Genomic DNA, 19,174 nt, shown 5'->3' on the forward strand with positions numbered 1-19,174 from the left:
CATTCGAGCCTCTTGCCACAACTTCACTTAGACTCCTTACCTGGAAGGTGCTTTTCCTGATTGCCATCACCTCTGCCAGGAGGGTTAGCGAACTGCATGCACTGGTTGACGACCCACCGTTCACTGTTTTTCACCATGACAAGGTTGTTCTGCGCACCCACCCTAAATTCCTTCCCAAGGTGGTCTCAGCTTTTCACCTCAACCAGTCCATTGTGCTGCCCGTCTTCTTCCCTAAGCCTCACTCGCATCCTGGGGAACAGGCGTTGCACACGCTGGATTGTAAGCGTGCCCTTGCTTACTATCTTGATCGTACCAGAGCTCACCGAACATCCCCTCAGCTATTTTTGTCTTTCGATCCCAACCGTTTGGGTCATCCTGTCTCCAAACGGACACTTTCCAATTGGCTTGCTGCCTGTATTGCATTCTGCTATGCTCGGGCCGGTCTCTCACTGGAAGGAACTGTCACGGCCCACAGAGTCCGAGCTATGGCTGCTTCTGTAGCTTTCCTCCGTTCCACGCCCATCGAGGAAATCTGCAAGGCGGCCACTTGGTCCTCAGTTCACACATTCACTACTCACTACTGTCTGGATGCGTTCTCCAGACGGGATGGACACTTCGGCCAATCTGTGTTACAAAATTTATTTTCCTAATGGCCAACCATCCCACCTCCCTCTTTGTTAGCTTGGAGGTCACCCATGTGTTAAGAATATGCTGCCTGCTTGTCCTGGGATAAAGCACAGTTACTTACCGTAACAGGTGTTATCCAGGGACAGCAGGCAGATATTCTTACGTACCACCCACCTCCCCGGGTTGGCTTCTTAGCTGGCTTATCCTAACTGGGGACCACGCACTCCTCCGTCGGGCGGGAAGGCACTCGCGCACGCGCGGTGCGGCCAACTAGAAACTTCTAGTTAAAAAGGTCCGTACCGAGGGCTCCGTCGGTGACGTCACCCATGTGTTAAGAATATCTGCCTGCTGTCCCTGGATAACACCTGTTACGGTAAGTAACTGTGCTTTCTCTGCATCCCTCTTCACAAACATATGTGATGTATGACTGTATTAATATATTAGGAGTGGAAAATGATGTGTAATAATTACAATAATTTACTCATGACTCCCTGATCTTTTTAAAATTAATAGAATTTTATTGTTCTTATGTGTTTCCCATATTCAAACACTGTAATAGCTTATTTATTTATTTATTTATTCAGATTTCCCATTAACGCTAATTGTGTTTCAATCAATTACTACAAAACTATATACTATAAAATACACACATACTCAATTAATATGTGCATTTCATCACTACAATGTAGTAAAATCTGTTTGACTATTGACCATTTAACACGTGTTTTAGATAACCAATAGCAGCGCTGAAAAGGGGAAATCTCACGATATTCACACAACATCGGTCATGTGACTGGTATTTAAGCTTTGCAATTAGGCCCCCCACCCGCATTTACAAATATCACCATTTATTCAGATTTCCCATTAACTCTGTTCGTCCGCATTTTTAACTTGCGCTCATTATACTAAAACCCGTCAATTGCGCACTGGGAAACTAATCCGTCAATTGCGCGAAAAAGTACTATAACTTTAGTATGATGATATACGTCATCATTATGCACTAATGGAGACAAGCTGATGTCATCACGCGTTTCAACACATATGCGCGCCATGCTAACGCTAATTGTGTTTCAATCAATTACTACAAAACTTTATATTATAAAATACACACATACTCAATTAATATGTGCATTTCATCACTACAATGTAGTAAAATCTGTTTGACTATTGACCATTTAACACGTGTTTTAGATAACCAATAGCAGCGCTGAAAAGGGGAAATCTCACGATATTCACACAACATCGGTCATGTGACTGGTATTTAAGCTTTGCAAAAACGTCATAGATTCACAGAGAAGATGGCATCCTATGTGGGTTTCCGTGGACGTAAGCCCAATTTCTCCGAGCGTGAAGTACTCATATTAACTGAGTACTTCACGCTCAATGCTAAACTGCTTTTCCCCGTTAAGGGGAAAAGACGCAATATAGGTGAAATGGACAGGGCCTGGGGAGAACTTGCGCAGCTGTTCAACGCCCGCGCTATCACACCGCGCTCCGTAAGTATTTATCAAATACATGTTGTTCATAGACAATTGCGCGCTGACAAATTGGCGCGGATAAAGAATTTATTTTTTTGCGCGGAAGGCAAAAATGGATACGCATCTCCTGAAATCGCGCACTGCGTCATCATACATCTGCTGAAAAATTTTGCAGTTGATAATGGTGTCTCTCATGTACTTATTTGATTTAATTAGCTGTATTCCAGTCGGGTTTTCAAAATTTACATAATTATTATGCTTGCAATCTATTTCCATGCACTGCTTTCAATGCATATATATATATCATGTCTGCGCGATTTGTCCACGTGCTATTCTCTATGAACCATATATCATGGCTCACTCATGTCTCTCCATTATGTAATAGGTTGAGGATTTGAAGAAAAAAGCCCGCGAGCTCAGGCTACATCACCCTGCATGGGTCCGGGCTGTCCGCCGCAATCTGTACAACACCCCAGGTATGTTACAGTAAAATATCGGGTGGGTATAAGGTGTGCAGTCATAATATCTGTGTTGAACAATCATGTATTTTAAACATTGACAGGTCAAAAACTCGAAAGACAATCGCGCGCAGACAAACATTTTAAACATTAACAGTTTTTCATATACTTCTGACACTACATGCATTTATGTCTTCAGATGCGAGTGAGGAGGAAGAGGAGGAGGAGGATCAGGAAGAGGAGGAGGAGGAGGAGGAGGAGGAGGAGGAGGAAGACACCCCTATCCCTGACCGGCCGTTCCTTATCCCCCGCAGACGCCCCACCTCCCAATCCCCTTCCACCTCCGCCCAGTCCCATCCAACGTCCCAACCCCCTTCCACCTCCGCCCAGTCCCATCCAACGTCCCAACCCCCTTCCACCTCCGCCCAGTCCCATCCAACGTCCCAACCCCCTTCCACCTCCGCCCAGTCCCATCCAACGTCCCAACCCCCTTCCACCTCCGCCCAGTCTCATCCAACTTCCCCCCACCGACGCCCTAGACCACCCTCTAGGATCCCCCTAAAAAAACGCCCCAAACCCTGCCCTGCCCCTTCATTCCCAATGCCCTGTTCCCCCTCCCTCCCACCCCCTAAACCCAAGTTCTGCCTTAAACTTTTCCCTGAAATTCGACCCTCTGTCATCACCTCTCCCCCAGCCCTCCCACGTACCTCAATGAGTACTGCCTCAACCCCCATCCTGGACAGATTTAGCGACCTCTCTGTCCAGTCCGGTAAGTGTTATGATATTTTTATTCTGTAATTTTTGTACTGTAAAAGCTTTTATTCATTTTTACAACGTACATCAAGTGTACAATTAATAAACACATTTATGATTTAAGACATCACTTGAATTTTAATAATATAATATAAAATGCTTAGGTTTGTTCATATGTAACAAAAACAACCAAGTTTGTCTCATAGATGCTTCCACTGTACATAATTGTCTTTTCAATGTCCACCTGCTTTTCATGCTCTTTTTCATTACAGATATATTGGCATCCCCCTCCTCTTCGCCGCCTTTGTCAACATCCCCACTCCCCATTCAAAGCCCCAACCGTTGTTCCACCTGTTTTGCCCCCCTCCGACCCTCAACCAGAGATTGTGGGACCAACCCTGCAACGGCCACCACCCCTGTTGCAGCGACCACTATTGTGGCTCACGCTGCCACAAACACAGATCCTCCGCCCAGTTCTGTAACAGTGGAGGACATTTACACGGCGGTGGTTACCATCTTAGCAGGGGTGGAGCACATGAACGACTGTGCTGAAGAATCCGTTCAACACATTCGTCACGTGACAGGGGCACTGCAGGTCTTGCTAGAAGCACTTCGCGGTACCCCTCCCACCCCGTGAATGGCTCCACTGTTAACGAGGGAGCTGCACCCTCTTGTCACCACTCCTCCCTCCCCTTCTTCCCCCCCTGCCTCACTCCCTCCCCCTCCTGCCCTTCGCCCTCCCAGAAAAAATACAAAAAAAGTATAAAAACAACTCCCTCCCCTTCTTCCCCCCCTGCCTCACTCCCTCCCCCTCCTGCCCTTCGCCCTCCCAGAAAAAATACAAAAAAAGTATAAAAACAACTCCCTCCCCTTCTTCCCCCCCTGCCTCACTCCCTCCCCCTCCTGCCCTTCGCCCTCCCAGAAAAAATACAAAAAAAGTATAAAAACAACTCCCTCCCCTTCTTCCCCCCCTGCCTCACTCCCTCCCCCTCCTGCCCTTCGCCCTCCCAGAAAAAATACAAAAAAAGTATAAAAACAACTCCCTCCCCTTCTTCCCCCCCTGCCTCACTCCCTCCCCCTCCTGCCCTTCGCCCTCCCAGAAAAAATACAAAAAAAGTATAAAAACAACTCCCTCCCCTTCTTCCCCCCCTGCCTCACTCCCTCCCCCTCCTGCCCTTCGCCCTCCCAGAAAAAATACAAAAAAAGTATAAAAACAACTCCCTCCCCTTCTTCCCCCCCTGCCTCACTCCCTCCCCCTCCTGCCCTTCGCCCTCCCAGAAAAAATACAAAAAAAGTATAAAAACAACTCCCTCCCCTTCTTCCCCCTCTGCCTCACTCCCTCCCCCTCCTGCCCTTCGCCCTCCCAGAAAAAATACAAAAAAAGTATAAAAACAACTCCCTCTCCTTCTTCCCTCCCTTTCCATCCACCCCCCTCCACACTCCCACCCCTTCACATCCATTCACACCATACCCACCCCACTCCACCCACAGTCTCCAGCATCATGACTCGCCTGCCTCCTACCGTCTCGTGGGATCTTCAGTCCTCCTGTGAGTGTCTCTCTATCTCTCTCTCACTCTCTCCCTCCCTTCCCTCCCTCCCTCTCTCTCCCTTACCACAGTGTTTTCTTTGCCCTCCAGCCTCCTGTGTCGCAGCAGTGGTGACTACAACTTCACAATTCATGTCTCCAGCATCATGACTCGCCTGCCTCCTACCGTCTCGTGGGATCTTCAGTCCTCCTGTGAGTGTCTCTCTATCTCTCTCTCACTCTCTCCCTCCCTTCCTCCCTCCCTCTCTCTCCCTTACCACAGTGTTTTCTTTGCCCTCCAGCCTCCTGTGTCGCAGCAGTGGTGACTACAACTTCACAATTCATGTCTCCAGCATCATGACTCGCCTGCCTCCTACCGTCTCGTGGGATCTTCAGTCCTCCTGTGAGTGTCTCTCTATCTCTCTCTCACTCTCTCCCTCCCTTCCTCCCTCCCTCTCTCTCCCTTACCACAGTGTTTTCTTTGCCCTCCAGCCTCCTGTGTCGCAGCAGTGGTGACTACAACTTCACAATTCATGTCTCCAGCATCATGACTCGCCTGCCTCCTACCGTCTCGTGGGATCTTCAGTCCTCCTGTGAGTGTCTCTCTATCTCTCTCTCACTCTCTCCCTCCCTTCCTCCCTCCCTCTCTCTCCCTTACCACAGTGTTTTCTTTGCCCTCCAGCCTCCTGTGTCGCAGCAGTGGTGACTACAACTTCACAATTCATGTCTCCAGCATCATGACTCGCCTGCCTCCTACCGTCTCGTGGGATCTTCAGTCCTCCTGTGAGTGTCTCTCTATCTCTCTCTCACTCTCTCCCTCCCTTCCTCCCTCCCTCTCTCTCCCTTACCACAGTGTTTTCTTTGCCCTCCAGCCTCCTGTGTCGCAGCAGTGGTGACTACAACTTCACAATTCATGTCTCCAGCATCATGACTCGCCTGCCTCCTACCGTCTCGTGGGATCTTCAGTCCTCCTGTGAGTGTCTCTCTATCTCTCTCTCACTCTCTCCCTCCCTTCCTCCCTCCCTCTCTCTCCCTTACCACAGTGTTTTCTTTGCCCTCCAGCCTCCTGTGTCGCAGCAGTGGTGACTACAACTTCACAATTCATGTCTCCAGCATCATGACTCGCCTGCCTCCTACCGTCTCGTGGGATCTTCAGTCCTCCTGTGAGTGTCTCTCTATCTCTCTCTCACTCTCTCCCTCCCTTCCTCCCTCCCTCTCTCTCCCTTACCACAGTGTTTTCTTTGCCCTCCAGCCTCCTGTGTCGCAGCAGTGGTGACTACAACTTCACAATTCATGTCTCCAGCATCATGACTCGCCTGCCTCCTACCGTCTCAGCTCCCACATCTGGACTTGGCTTGCCAGCTCTCCTTCGATGATCAGAAAAATCTGACATCATATCTATGATACTTTTAAAAATACATTTTAATATACAACTTATTGAAAATAAAGGACAACTGCGTACTGGATAAATGCAAAACCTTATCAAACATAAGTGTTAATTTACATGGCTGTGTCAACTAGGTAGAATTTGTAATGCTACATGATTGACACCTTATCTTGTTTAGAGATGTTCTTAATAGAGTATAACACTTATCATGCTTAATCCTTTAAGTATAAATTAGATGAAATGCATTGAGGTGATATGTTAACATCTTTCCTTTCGTGCACACAAAATGTGATAGATGTATAAGGTGTACACCTGACATAATTTTAGTCACCCATCTCCCTGTATGCCTCTTGTAAGGAGATGCACATTTAGTTTGCTTTAAATCCTGAACTACTTACCATCAATAAAACAGGGGCACTGGTCTCCTGACGTAATAGCATGTATTTAATACGTACTTCCTGAGTGCTGTGTCAAAGCACTAGCATTGAACAGGTGCGCCAGTTTCCCCCAGACCCAATCGATTTCACCTATATTTCTAACTTTCCTCTTGATGGGGAATAGCAGTTTAGCATTGAGCGACATGTACTCAGTTAATCAGAGTACTTCACGCTTGGACAATTTGTGTTTCTGCACACAAAATCCATAATAGGAAGTCATCTTCTCTGTGTATCTATGACATTTTTGCAAAGTACTCAGTTAATCTAAGTACTTCCTGAGTGCAGTGTCAAAACACTAGCATTGAACAGGTGCGCCAGTTTGGCCCAGGCCCAGTCCATTTCACCTATATTTCTAACTTTCCTCTTGATGGGGAATAGCAGTTTAGCATTGAGCGACATGTACTCAGTTAATCAGAGTACTTCACGCTTGGACAATTTGTGTTTCTGCACACAAAATCCATAATAGGAAGTCATCTTCTCTGTGTATCTATGACATTTTTGCAAAGTACTCAGTTAATCTAAGTACTTCCTGAGTGCAGTGTCAAAACACTAGCATTGAACAGGTGCGCCAGTTTGGCCCAGGCCCAGTCCATTTCACCTATATTTCTAACTTTCCTCTTGATGGGGAATAGCAGTTTAGCATTGAGCGACATGTACTCAGTTAATCAGAGTACTTCACGCTTGGAGAACTTGTGTTTTGGCACACAAAATCCATAATAGGAAGCCATCTTCTCTGTGAATCTATGACATTTTTGCAAAGTACTCAGTTATTCTAAGTACCTCACCACAATTGTGGCTCACACTGCACACAGACACACACACACTGACTGAATGAGAGCCAAAGAGTCAGTTTTCTCCACACTATGTCCATTTTTCAAATGTTCCTGTGCTTGATGGGGAAACAATACTTTAGCATTGCACAAAACATACTCTATCTGGACTAAATTTATGTATGTTTCTCTATATATGATCTTTTAAAGTTCATAGCCTTTTACATCCTCCAGTTCAAACACTGAATCTCAAGCATACAGAATACTTTTCTTTCTGTGAATTTATGCTTTCGCCCTCATCATCATCCTATTTTTAGACCAATTTCAAAATCTTTTCAATTTCAATATTCTTATAATAATCTTTATCATTCAATGTTATTATTTGCTGTTCACATCATGTTTACTTGTGTTCAATAATACTTACTTTGCATTTAACTTTGCCCTGGGAGATCTATGTTATCCATTCTATATGTTCACTGTATTATGCTTTCTTCAATAATACAGTTACTCAGAAATAAAAACATTATAACACAACTATTGATTCCAGAATTTATTTTACACTCACAAACTCCAATGACATTATGAACTTATAATGACTAACGTCATTTAACAAATTGTTTATTATTGTCTTTTAACATATTAAAACACTTCATAAAATCAATAACTAGAAAGCTGCAAACAAATTGTGGACAGTTTTGTTTGGGTTTTATTCGGTGGGGAGGGGCAGTGAAGCTTGTCTTTAATCTTTGAAATCTGTTGGGCCTGAAGACAACTCAGCGTGAAGACGACAGAGCATGAAGACACTTGTAAGTTTGAACATGAATAACGATTTAAACAAACAAAGAAAATGACATAATGATCGTCATAAACACTTAAAACATATATTATGTCATATAACGATTATTAAGCTAATTCAGCTTTACAAATTTTTACAATTCATACAACAAACATATCATGCAAGACAAACAGAAATAATGAAACTTAGCATTTGACAGATGGATCAGATGAATAGACACTGCAGGCATCAGACTATGGGCATTTCATTATGACCCCAATGCAAACACCCACTATGCCCATTTACCTTCCACTATTACAGGTCTCACAGTCCACAATTAATGTGTCTGGTAACGGGACAAAAACACCTGGGGAAAAAATTTGGAACTATCCCAAAATCTGCAGCCTGGAACTGGGTAACCTGGCCACCCTGTTACTTTGATTTATTAAACTCTTTTTTCCAATATGAGAATGACACGAACTAAATTCACCATCCTGTCCATATGAGTTATGTAGCTGTCCTTGTCCCTCTCCCATTCCTATCATCTCTGCTTTAACAGTGTCAGGTCAAGACCACACCAAGACAAAGGCCGCTGAGCGCAGGGCAGAGGCATGTGCCTAACAAAATTAATAATGCATTTTTAAGGTCTCCAAAATAATGAGGGAAGTTGCCTTGCCTCGCGCTGAGTTGCTCGCGCTCAGTTGTCAGTTGTCTCGCGCTCGATTGTCTGCGCGATTTTGTCCGCGCGCGATTGTCTTGCGCGCAATTGTCTATGAACCGTTTTGAGCTCAGTTGCTCGCGCTCAGTTGCTCGCGCTCAGTTGTTTTGAGCTCAGTTGTCTTGCGCTCAGTTGTTTTTGAGCTCAGTTGTCTTGCGCTCAGTTGTCTTGCGCTCAGTTGTTTTTGAGCTCAGTTGCTCGCGCTCAGTTGTCTTGCGCTCAGTTGTCTTGAGCTCAGTTGTCTTGCGCTCAGTTGTCTTGCGCTCAGTTGTTTTTGAGCTCAGTTGTCTTGCGCTCAGTTGTCTTGCGCTCAGTTGTCTTGCGCTCAGTTGTTTTTGAGCTCAGTTGTCTTGCGCTCAGTTGTCTTGCGCTCAGTTGTCTTGCGCTCAGTTGTTTTTGAGCTCAGTTGTCTTGCGCTCAGTTGTCTTGCGCTCAGTTGTTTTTGAGCTCAGTTGCTCGCGCTCAGTTGTCTTGCGCTCAGTTGTCTTGAGCTCAGTTGTCTTGCGCTCAGTTGTCTTGCGCTCAGTTGTTTTTGAGCTCAGTTGTCTTGCGCTCAGTTGTCTTGCGCTCAGTTGTCTTGCGCTCAGTTGTCTTGCGCTCAGTTGTCTCGCTCGTGCACATTCATGAAAATAATTTGCGCTCAATTGTCTTGCGCTCAATTGTCTTGCGCTCAGTTGTCTTGCGCTCAGTTGTCTTCACGCTCATTTGTCTTGCGCTCAGTTGTCTCGCGCTCGATTGTCTGCGCGATTTTGTCCGCGCGCGATTGTCTTGCGCGAAATTGTCTTGCGCGCAATTGTCTATGAACCCACCCTCCCAACTGTCAAATCTGACAGTTGGAATGTTCACCAGCTGATGCTGATCTCTGCACTAGGACAGCAAACCTGTGCAGGAGATCAGCAACAGAATACCAAAACTGCACAAATACAAACGATATACAAACCAAACTTCTTAAAATAGGAAAATCCCCACAAATCTTACCTTCCAGATTTTCTTTACTGTAAAAACCCTTTAAAATCTTGTTTAAACCTTGTTTTTCTCGCTCAGGTAACTTTGACCTTCAAGTTTCCTCAACTTTGGAACAATTTTCCACTCTTTTTATGAAGTTCTGTCTCTCTTCCTTTTTTTCGTAAGTCTTTGAAAACTATTCTGTTCACTAAGCACTTTGGTAATTAATTTCCTCTTGGTTTTTTTTTCTTTCTCTTCAGTCCTTATTGGCCTAAACTAACTACTATAAACCTAGACGAGCTTTCCTGGATTGCAGTCTCGGTATATAAAGCAAAGCATTAGATTAGATTAGATCAAACTTTTAACCCTGGTTACACAAACCGCAGACAAATGTATCAGTCTGACAGTTGTCATTCATTAGTCCTCTAACATCTCTTGTTCAGTTAAAATTTAAAATTACATTATTTTTAAAAAAGTGCCCATGCATAAAAAAGTATAAGTGCAACAAGTTAACCTCAATTATAAATCATACTCCAATGGAAAATGCACTTAACTTTAGATACAGCCAATGGGGGCCATTTCACCTCAAAGACTGGGCTTCTTCAGAACTGCAGTGGAGTTTTGAGGCAATTTATAACGGCACATTTTGAATCTGCACTTTCCATTGGAATATGATTTATAATTGAGATTAATTTGTCGCACTTATACTTTTTTATGATAACTAAGCCATTATAACTGTCAGACAGAAAAATTTCTCTGCAGTTTGGTTTTCTGAAGCACCTTCCCTGACTTAATGTAACCCTGCCTATTTCCAGTGACTCAGAAAATAGGCAAAGCTGCATAAAAAAATTTCTTTCACTCAAATATTTCAAATAAAATAAATTTAATATGCATTTAGAATTAACAATATATTACAGTTACCACAATTGTAGCTCAGAAGTTTTTTTCTTCTTAATGTCCAATCACACGCCGGTCCAGGACAGATGACAGCAGGCAAACAGGTGTTTATTTTTCTCTTCTTCTTTCTTTTTTGCGTGGGCTAGCGTTTGATTGTAGTTCTTGTTGATCCCTATTACTCTATCTATTAACAAATCAATAAAGGAAAACCCTAACTATTCTCCAAGATTCCATTTTAAACTAGCTATATAAAAGAATAGAGAATTGAGATGGCCCTAAACTATACCCACCCACAATTAACTAATATTTCAATAAACCTCTTATAACCCTAAAACACCAAAGTTAAAATTTGGGGAAACCCCCCCCCCCACTAAACATTGAATAAATGTTTCAGAAATACTATTATTACAACACAAATTACTCCAAACAGGAAACTGTATTCTAACCAAATCCAAATTATTACCGTTCTTCAATAAATTCAAAATTTACTTTCAAAAACACAGACAACTTCTAACACACAACTGTCTACATAAAAACCCACCCAAACTCAACTGCTCTCTTTGGCAATTTAGTAGAGAATGACACGGTGACAAAATTCAACACCATTCCCATCCCTGTGGATAACCGTGGGAAACCATCTTCATGTCATTCTTTAAGGAGAGAGGGAAGAATCAGAGTATGAATGACCACAACCACTGACCCGCAAGCTTTGCTTTGAAGAATGCTGATGTAGAAGGATTGAGATTGAAATAGACACTAGAAAATGACATGGGATTATTTCCCGCGGTTATCCGCGGGGACGGGAATGGTGATGAATTTTGTCACCGTGTCATTCTCTACAATTTAGAATACTAGCAGCACTGTGCTATCTAGAATTCAAAAAGTGACATGTACAGCTCTAAATTCTTAAAGCTACAGAAATACTTTTTATAACCTTGGTTACATTAAGAAATTTACTGGTGGGTTATTCTTTATCAGCTGGCTTTTTCTTCTTTTTTTTTTTCACTTTTGTGGAGTGTTGCCAGCAGCCATTTAGTGGTTTTGAATATTTCACACTGATTCAGAATGACCCCAAACATGGATGTGTGCCCTCCAAATTGCCTCACTAGGCATGCTAGGATTGAGATTCAGATTGCTGCAGGAGCACCCCCCCCACCTCAATCCCAGCATGCCTTGTGCAGAGATGTCAAGTCACAAGCAATAGGTGTCTGACATGCATTTGGCTGCCCTCACACAATAAGCCTCCCCTCTTTTGCAGTCTGGTAACTTTCTACTGCCTCTCCTCCACACAAAGTCTGGCTTATCTTCTACACTCCTTTCCCCACCTAAGGTTCAGTATCTCAACCTCTCTCTCAACCCCCTCTTCCAGTGTTCCTTAATCTTGTCTTTCACTACCAGCAGCAGATAGGCTGCCTGCAACCAGCCCGAGTCTTCCTTCTGATGCACCCCACTCATGTGAAAACAGGAAGTGGCATTACCGGAGGACAGGATGACAGAGGGAAGACACAGGGCAGTTGCAAGCAGCCTATGTGCATTGTTGCCACTGCAGTGAAAGACAAGTTTAAAGGTAGATGGGGGGGGGGGGGATTTCAGAGACTGGTAGGGGATTTCAGAGACAGATGCCAGATCATGGATGGAGGGAAGAGTGGAAGGATAGATTTTACTTTATTGCACATTTCTGTTATCATTAGTTGAGTTATAGTTTATTATTTATATTTTGCCTTTACTGAAGGCAGATTACAAACAAACATACATAATTTAAAACAATAAAACATTGAACAAGGACATACCAAAACCACAAAAATATACATAAAAGTGAAACTCTCATATAATACATTAAAAACTCAACAAAACACAAGCATAAATCTCAAGCCAAGACAGTTACCACCCCCAGCTAGGGTTACCAGATGTGCGGGAAAACCCGGTATGATCGTGTGATCAGGCCAAGTGGTCAACACCCGTCACACATCTGTCCCTAGATACTTCCAGTCTTCTACTAAGCTCTGCTAAAACACAATAACAATAACACTGTTAAACATACTCCAAAAACCATCACCAGGTCCCTACAGGCTCCACGAGGTTCGTGTGGTGGCGGAGTTGGGGTCAGAATGGGGCGGAGCCAGGTGTTTTCTTTTTTTAAAGAGGAAATCTGGTAACCCTACTCTCAGCTCTACTGCCCATTTACCACAACCCACCAAAGGCTCACAACAATAATTGCATGTTTTATCTTTCATTAAAACTAACTGTAACCTGCCTCAACCCAATCAGAAGTTCATTCCATTCAAGAGGTCCTATCACAGAGAATGCAAATTTTAGATGCATCGTTAACTAAGAGGGAACAACAAGCTGATGCCAGACTCAGGGGTGGAGGGGAGGAGGTGATGGACTAGGGGATGAAGAAGAAGAAGAAAAGAGAGAGATATTGGACCCAAAGGCAGAAAGGAAGGAGGGAGACATGCTCTACAACAGGATGGAGGAATATCACTTTGCATTATTAGTACAAATGCTTGTACTAACACAGTTAGATTATTGCAATTCATTGTATATTGATTTGAATGTTTGCATATCAAACAAACTTCAACTAATCCAAAATACAGCAGTTAGACTGATCTTATCTTTGGCTTAAGAAAATATGATAGTGCCATTAATGCTTTTCATAGGTTGCATTGGTTATCAGTTAAAAAAAAAAGAGTAGAGTTTAAATCAGTTTGTTTGATTTTTCATGCACTGCAGACAGATTCTTCTGATTTTTTAACTCAGTCTTTCTCTAGTTTACATTTTTCATTGATACGGTTAAATGAAATATCTTTACTCCATTATCCTTCTACTGAGGGAATGAGATATAAGTGATAATTTAGTTGTCTGTTTACTTATGCTGCTACTAATATTTTGAATAGTTTACCATGGCAAATTAGGGTAGAATTTGGTTACTTGATATTTCAAAAAAAGCTGAAAGCATTTCTATATAGCAACATGTAGATTACGCCAACTATTTTGTCTTATTTAGATTTTTTTAAATTGTAATTACCATTATTTGTATATGGTATTTCATATTGACGTGATATATATAAAGCTTTATTATTATTATTTATTATTATATTGTAAATCACTGTGATTCATAAATTTTGGATTAGATTAGACCACTGGGGCAGGGAGAGGAGAGAAGAAATGATTGGCCATAGAAGGGAAGGATGGCAGGAAAGAGAGAGGAAGATATTCTGTACCATAGGGGGAAGGGCTAGAGAGAAGTAAAGATGCTGGACAAGATCAAGGGATAGAAGATAAGAGAGATGGGACAAGGAGATGCTTGGGAGGGGGGGGTGGAGTGGAGGGAGATGATAGGCTACAAGGGGTGTGGGGAGACAGAAGGAGATAGAGGGAGGAAAATGCTGGGCTACAAGGGTGGAAGCATGTATATAACTAATGGGCAGACTGGATGAACCGTTCAGGTCTTTATCTGTCATCATTTACTATGTTACTATAAGGGGCCATGGTGGCTGTCACACAGGTAACTGAATACAGAGGGTAGAAATGTGGTAATGGGAAGCAAATGACATACAGAAGGGAATATAAAAGTAGGGAAGGAGTAATAGAGGACATGAGAGAACTAGGGGTGAGAGAGAGAGATGGAAATTAAGGAGTAAAAAGAAGAAAAAATGTGGGTGGAAGTGACATGGGCTTCCTGAATGACTGCCTGATTATGAGCTCTGGCCTCCTCTCTCAAATAATAATCTCTAACTTACTCCATCCGCTACCTAGGCTTGTATTTTTAATTTCTTTTGCTTGGATTGTGTTGTGTGCTAATTTGGACGGTGAATAAGCTAAAAATTTTAGATGTGAAAAAAAATCTTTAAATCAGTTTTGGTGGGCCAGCTCTGACCCTTGCCATATGGCAGGCCAGTAGGCCTCTCTCACCAACATGGCTTATGGCACCTGAGACTCAGAACAGCTCTGATGATGATGGGGAATCAGAACCTGTTAATCTTTGCAGTTTAAGCTAAGATGTCCAGAGCAGTGGCGTACAAAGGTGGGGGGGGAGGGGGAAGTCCCCCTGGGTGCAAGCTCGTTAAATAGTAAGCAGGCAGAGGAGAGATCTCTTTCAAATATTTTCTTTTATTATGATGCTTGTTAAGGTATTCAATCTTTGTTGTGAAGGAGATGGTTATACTCATATTTTGCAGTTTGTATGCGATGGTGTTTTGCATATGAGATAGAGTGATGAGTGATGTTTGAAAGTTTTGGGAGAGAGAATAGGTGCTATAGAATGGAACAAGCACACTTCCTCCTCATGGATTTCTCCCTTTGGGTAAATTTGGCCTGAGAGAGAATTAATAGTGTTGGGATTAAGGAGGTTCCTTGTGGGTTGGGAGGATATATTTTTCTGTTTTATATGGCTTGGGTTTTGTTTGGGATGGGGGTGGGTGGGGGAAACTTGCCTGTTCTTTTATTGTGCATAGGATTGTCAATCGTTACTCTGCATGTAATTTTGTTACAAATCAATGTCTAATGTTGTAAATGTACTTACCATCAATGTTCATGGTCTAAACTCAACCTATAAACGAAATCAATTGTGGCAGGAACTGACTACACAAAGTGCTCATGTGGTCTTCTTCCTTCAAGAGACTCGTTTTAGAACCCAGCATGAGCACTTATGCTTTAGAGCAGTGGTCTCAAACTCGTGGCCCAGGGGCCACATGCAGCCCGCCAGGTACTATTTTGAGGCCCTCAGTATGTTTATCCTAATCACAAAAGAAAAACAGTTTCTTGATCATATGTCTCTTTAGCTATAAATTACAATATTATTATTAAGACTTAGCCAAAAGTAAAGATTTATAGAAACATAGAAACATAAAAAAAGACGGCAGATAAGGGCCGCGGCCCATCTAGTCTGCCCACCCCAATGACCCTCCCCTATTTATCTCTGTGGAGAGATCCCACGTGACGATCCCATTTCTTCTTAAAATCAGGCACACTGCTTGCCTCGATCACCTCAACCACTCTTTCGGTGAAAAAGTATTTCCTGGTGTCGCCGTGCAATTTCCCGCCCCTGATTTTCCATGGATGTCCTCTTGTCGCCGTCGGACCTTTGAAAAAGAAGATATCTTCTTCTACCTCGATACAGCCCGTGAGGTATTTGAACATCTCGATCATGTCTCCCCTCTCTCTGCGTTCCTCGAGTGAGTATAGCCGTAATTTATCCAGCCGTTCCTCGTACGGGAGATCCTTGAGTTCCGAGACCATCCGGGTGGTCATTCGCTGGACTGACTCAAGCCTCAGTACATCCTTGCAGTAATGAGGCCTCCAGAATTGTACGCAGTATTCCAGATGGGGCCTCACCATGGATCTATACAATGGCATAATGACTTCAGGCTTGCGGCTGACGAAACTCCTACGTATACATCCTATGATCTGCCTAGCCTTAGATGAAGCCCGCTCCACTTGATTGCAGTCTTCATGTTTTCACTGATGATTACCCCCAAGTCCCGTTCTGCAACAGTCCTTGCTAGGATCTCGCCATTTAGGGTGTAAGTCTCGCATGGATTTTGGCTGCCAAGGTGCATGACTTTGCATTTCTTGGCATTGAAGCTCAGTTGCCAGGTCCTAGACCATTGCTCCATTAGGAGTAGGTCGTGTTTCATATTGTCCGTTGTGCTCTTGCTTTTTATGTTACACAGTTTGGCGTCATCGGCGAATAACGTTATTTTACCGCGAAGCCCCTCAGCCAAGTCTCTTATAAAGATATTGAAAAGGATCGGGCCCAAGACCGAGCCCTGCGGCACTCCACTGATCACTGCCGTCGTTACGGAGGGGGTGCCATTCACCACCACCCTCTGAAGCCTACCACCAAGCCAGTCCCCAACCCATTTAGTCAAAGTGTCACCTAATCCTATAGAACTCATTTTGCACAATAACCAGCGGTGAGGGACACTATCAAATGCTTTGCTGAAGTCCAAGTATACAATGTCCAAGGACTCTCCAACATCGAGCTTCCCCATCACCCAGTCAAAGAAGCTGATCAAGTTGGATTGGCAGGATTTCCCCTTGGTAAATCCATGCTGACGGGGATCCCGCAGATTCTCCTCATCCAGGATCATATCTAATTGGTGTTTGATTAGAGTTTCCATTAGTTTGTGAGACTCACTGGTCTGTAGTTCTCAGCCTCTGTCCTGCAACCTTTTTTGTGGAGTGGAATGACATTAGCCGTTTTCCAGTCCAACGGGACTCTACCTGTACTAAGGGAGAGATTGAAGAGCGCGGATAGTGGTTCCGCCAGGACATCCCTTAACTCCCTGAGCACCCTGGGGTGTAGGTTGTCTGGCCCCATTGCTTTGTTAACCTTGAGCTTTGACAACTCACAGTAGACACTGCTTGTTGTGAACTTGAAGTTACTAAACGGGTCTACTGAGCCATCCTTCTTTTGTAGTTGAGGGCCAGAACCTGGCGCCTCGCGGGTGAAGACTGAGCAGAAGTATTCATTTAACAGTTCAGCTTTTTCCGAGTCTGCTTCTACATAGGTCCCGTCTGGTTTCTTAAGGCGTACTATCCCGCTTGTGCTGCGGTTTCTGTCGCTAATGTACCTGAAGAAGGATTTATCGCCCTTCTTGATGTTCTTTGCTAAAGTTTCCTCCATTCGGATTTTGGCCTCTCTAACTGCTGTTTTGACGACTCTTGCCCTAGTCAAATAGACTTCTCTAGAGTCCTGAGATCATGTATGTTTGCAAGAGATGAATGCTTTTTTCTTCTCTTTTATGAGGTCCGAGATCTCCGCAGAGAACCATTGTGGCTTATTGTTCCTACGCCGTTTACTCCCTGATTTTATATAGCGATTGGTCGCCTCCTGAATGGTAGCTTTCAGAGTCGACCACAGTTCCTCTATGTTATCTGTTCCTGCTTGGTTTTGTAGTGCTTGATGGATGAAATCCCCCATACCCTCAAAGTTGGCGTTCTTGAAGCTAAGGACCCGCCCACTGAGACCTCAGTGACACTTTCACCATTGGTAAGCAACAGGTCCAGTATTGCCTGTTCCCTTGTTGGCTCCAATACCAGTTGCCTCAGTTTAGCTCCCTTCATAGAGTTCAATAGTCTCCTGCTGCTGCTGGATGCAGAGGAAAGTGTGTTCCAATCCACATCAGCCATGTTGAAGTCTCCTAACAACACTGTATCCCCACGCAAGGTGATATTCTCTATGTCACTGATTAGTTCTATATCTATGTCATCCTGTTGCCTTGGGGGTCTGTAAACTATGCCAAGATACAGGCATTTGTCATTCCCCCTGGCCAAATTTACCCAAAGGGATTCCCCTGTGTACCTGATATCTGTGATTCTGGTGACTTTAATATCATCCTTAGTGTATAATGCTACACCACCTCCCATTCTGCCCTTCCTGTCTTGGCGAAGGAGGTTGTATCCTGATATCACCACGTCCCACCCATGGGAGTCGGTGAGCCAGGTCTCAGATATCGCCACCACATCCAGGTCAGCGTTTCTCATTTCAGTCTCAAGTTCCAGGATCTTGTTGCCCAAACTATGGGCGTTGACGTACATGGCCCTCCATGTAGCATGTTTGCTATGCCTCCCTGGGGCTGTTCCTGTTTGAGCTGCGTGGACCTTTTCAGTACTACTTGTAGTTTGTGTACCTTCCCTAGACCCAATATTGCAAAGTGTACCTGCCCTAGGTTCGAAAGTGTTTGTACTCTGTGGGGGAATAACTGTTTGAGCTACTTTAATTCTTTTAGTACAGCTTGCAATGTGTGTACCCTCCCTAGACCCGGAATTATAAACTATAAAGAGTTTTACCTCATGCAAAATTGTCTGAGGCCCTCTAAGTACCTACAAATCCAAAATGTAGCCCTGCAAAGGGTTTGAATTTGAGACCACTGCTATAGAGTGTACTCACAGGGACCTTAAAGTCCAGATTGGTCAGATGCACAAAGACCCTTAAAGGTGATTTATATTTGCACAGGTCTTGGTGGACGAGGTAGAGTTGACCTTGGCAAATGTATATTCGCCCAACATGGGTCAAGCTATCTTTTTTTTTTATTTCTTAAACATGTAGTTGAGTGGCTTTATTAAGAGCCACTTGATTTGTGATGGAGATTTCAATGCTTGTATTGACCTGATCTAGGACACTATTGGGAATAGATTAGTGGAGGCTACACCAGCCAATGGAGCTCTTCAAAGGTTTATTCAAGATCTGGGGATATTTGATGTTTGGAGAGAATGTAATGGAACAATAAGGGATTATACTTACTTTTCCTCTCCACACTCACAATACTTCTGTATTTACTTAGGGGCAAGATGGGTGACTCTTTAATAGATATTTACTTTCTCAGACCACGCCCTATGCATAGTAGATTTACTGAATCTTAAAGCAGAGCTAGTAGTTTGGTTTTGGACTCTAAA

At 43.6% G+C, this 19,174-nt stretch overlaps 1 protein-coding gene across 1 annotated transcript; it reads left to right on the top strand.

The window, feature by feature from the left end:
• The first annotated feature begins 954 nt into the window (after positions 1-954).
• LOC117357644 (extensin-like) lies at positions 955-4,103 on the top strand. Its single transcript, XM_033938521.1, has 2 exons — positions 955-3,332; positions 3,589-4,103. The coding sequence occupies exons 1-2, from the start codon at positions 2,753-2,755 to the stop codon at positions 3,951-3,953; spliced, it is 945 nt and encodes a 314-aa protein (XP_033794412.1). The 5' UTR covers positions 955-2,752; the 3' UTR covers positions 3,954-4,103.
• The last annotated feature ends 15,071 nt before the right edge of the window (positions 4,104-19,174 follow it).

Source organism: Geotrypetes seraphini, chromosome 3, assembly GCF_902459505.1.
Source record: "Geotrypetes seraphini chromosome 3, aGeoSer1.1, whole genome shotgun sequence".
NCBI lineage: Eukaryota > Metazoa > Chordata > Amphibia > Gymnophiona > Dermophiidae > Geotrypetes > Geotrypetes seraphini.

Bases quoted from the DNA above. Each gene is read 5' to 3' on its own strand.
- LOC117357644 (XM_033938521.1), top strand. From the start codon at position 2,753: ATGTCTTCAGATGCGAGTGAGGAGGAAGAGGAGGAGGAGGATCAGGAA. The intron at 3,333-3,588 runs GTAAGTGTTATG...TTTTCATTACAG, and splicing joins CGACCTCTCTGTCCAGTCCG to ATATATTGGCATCCCCCTCC.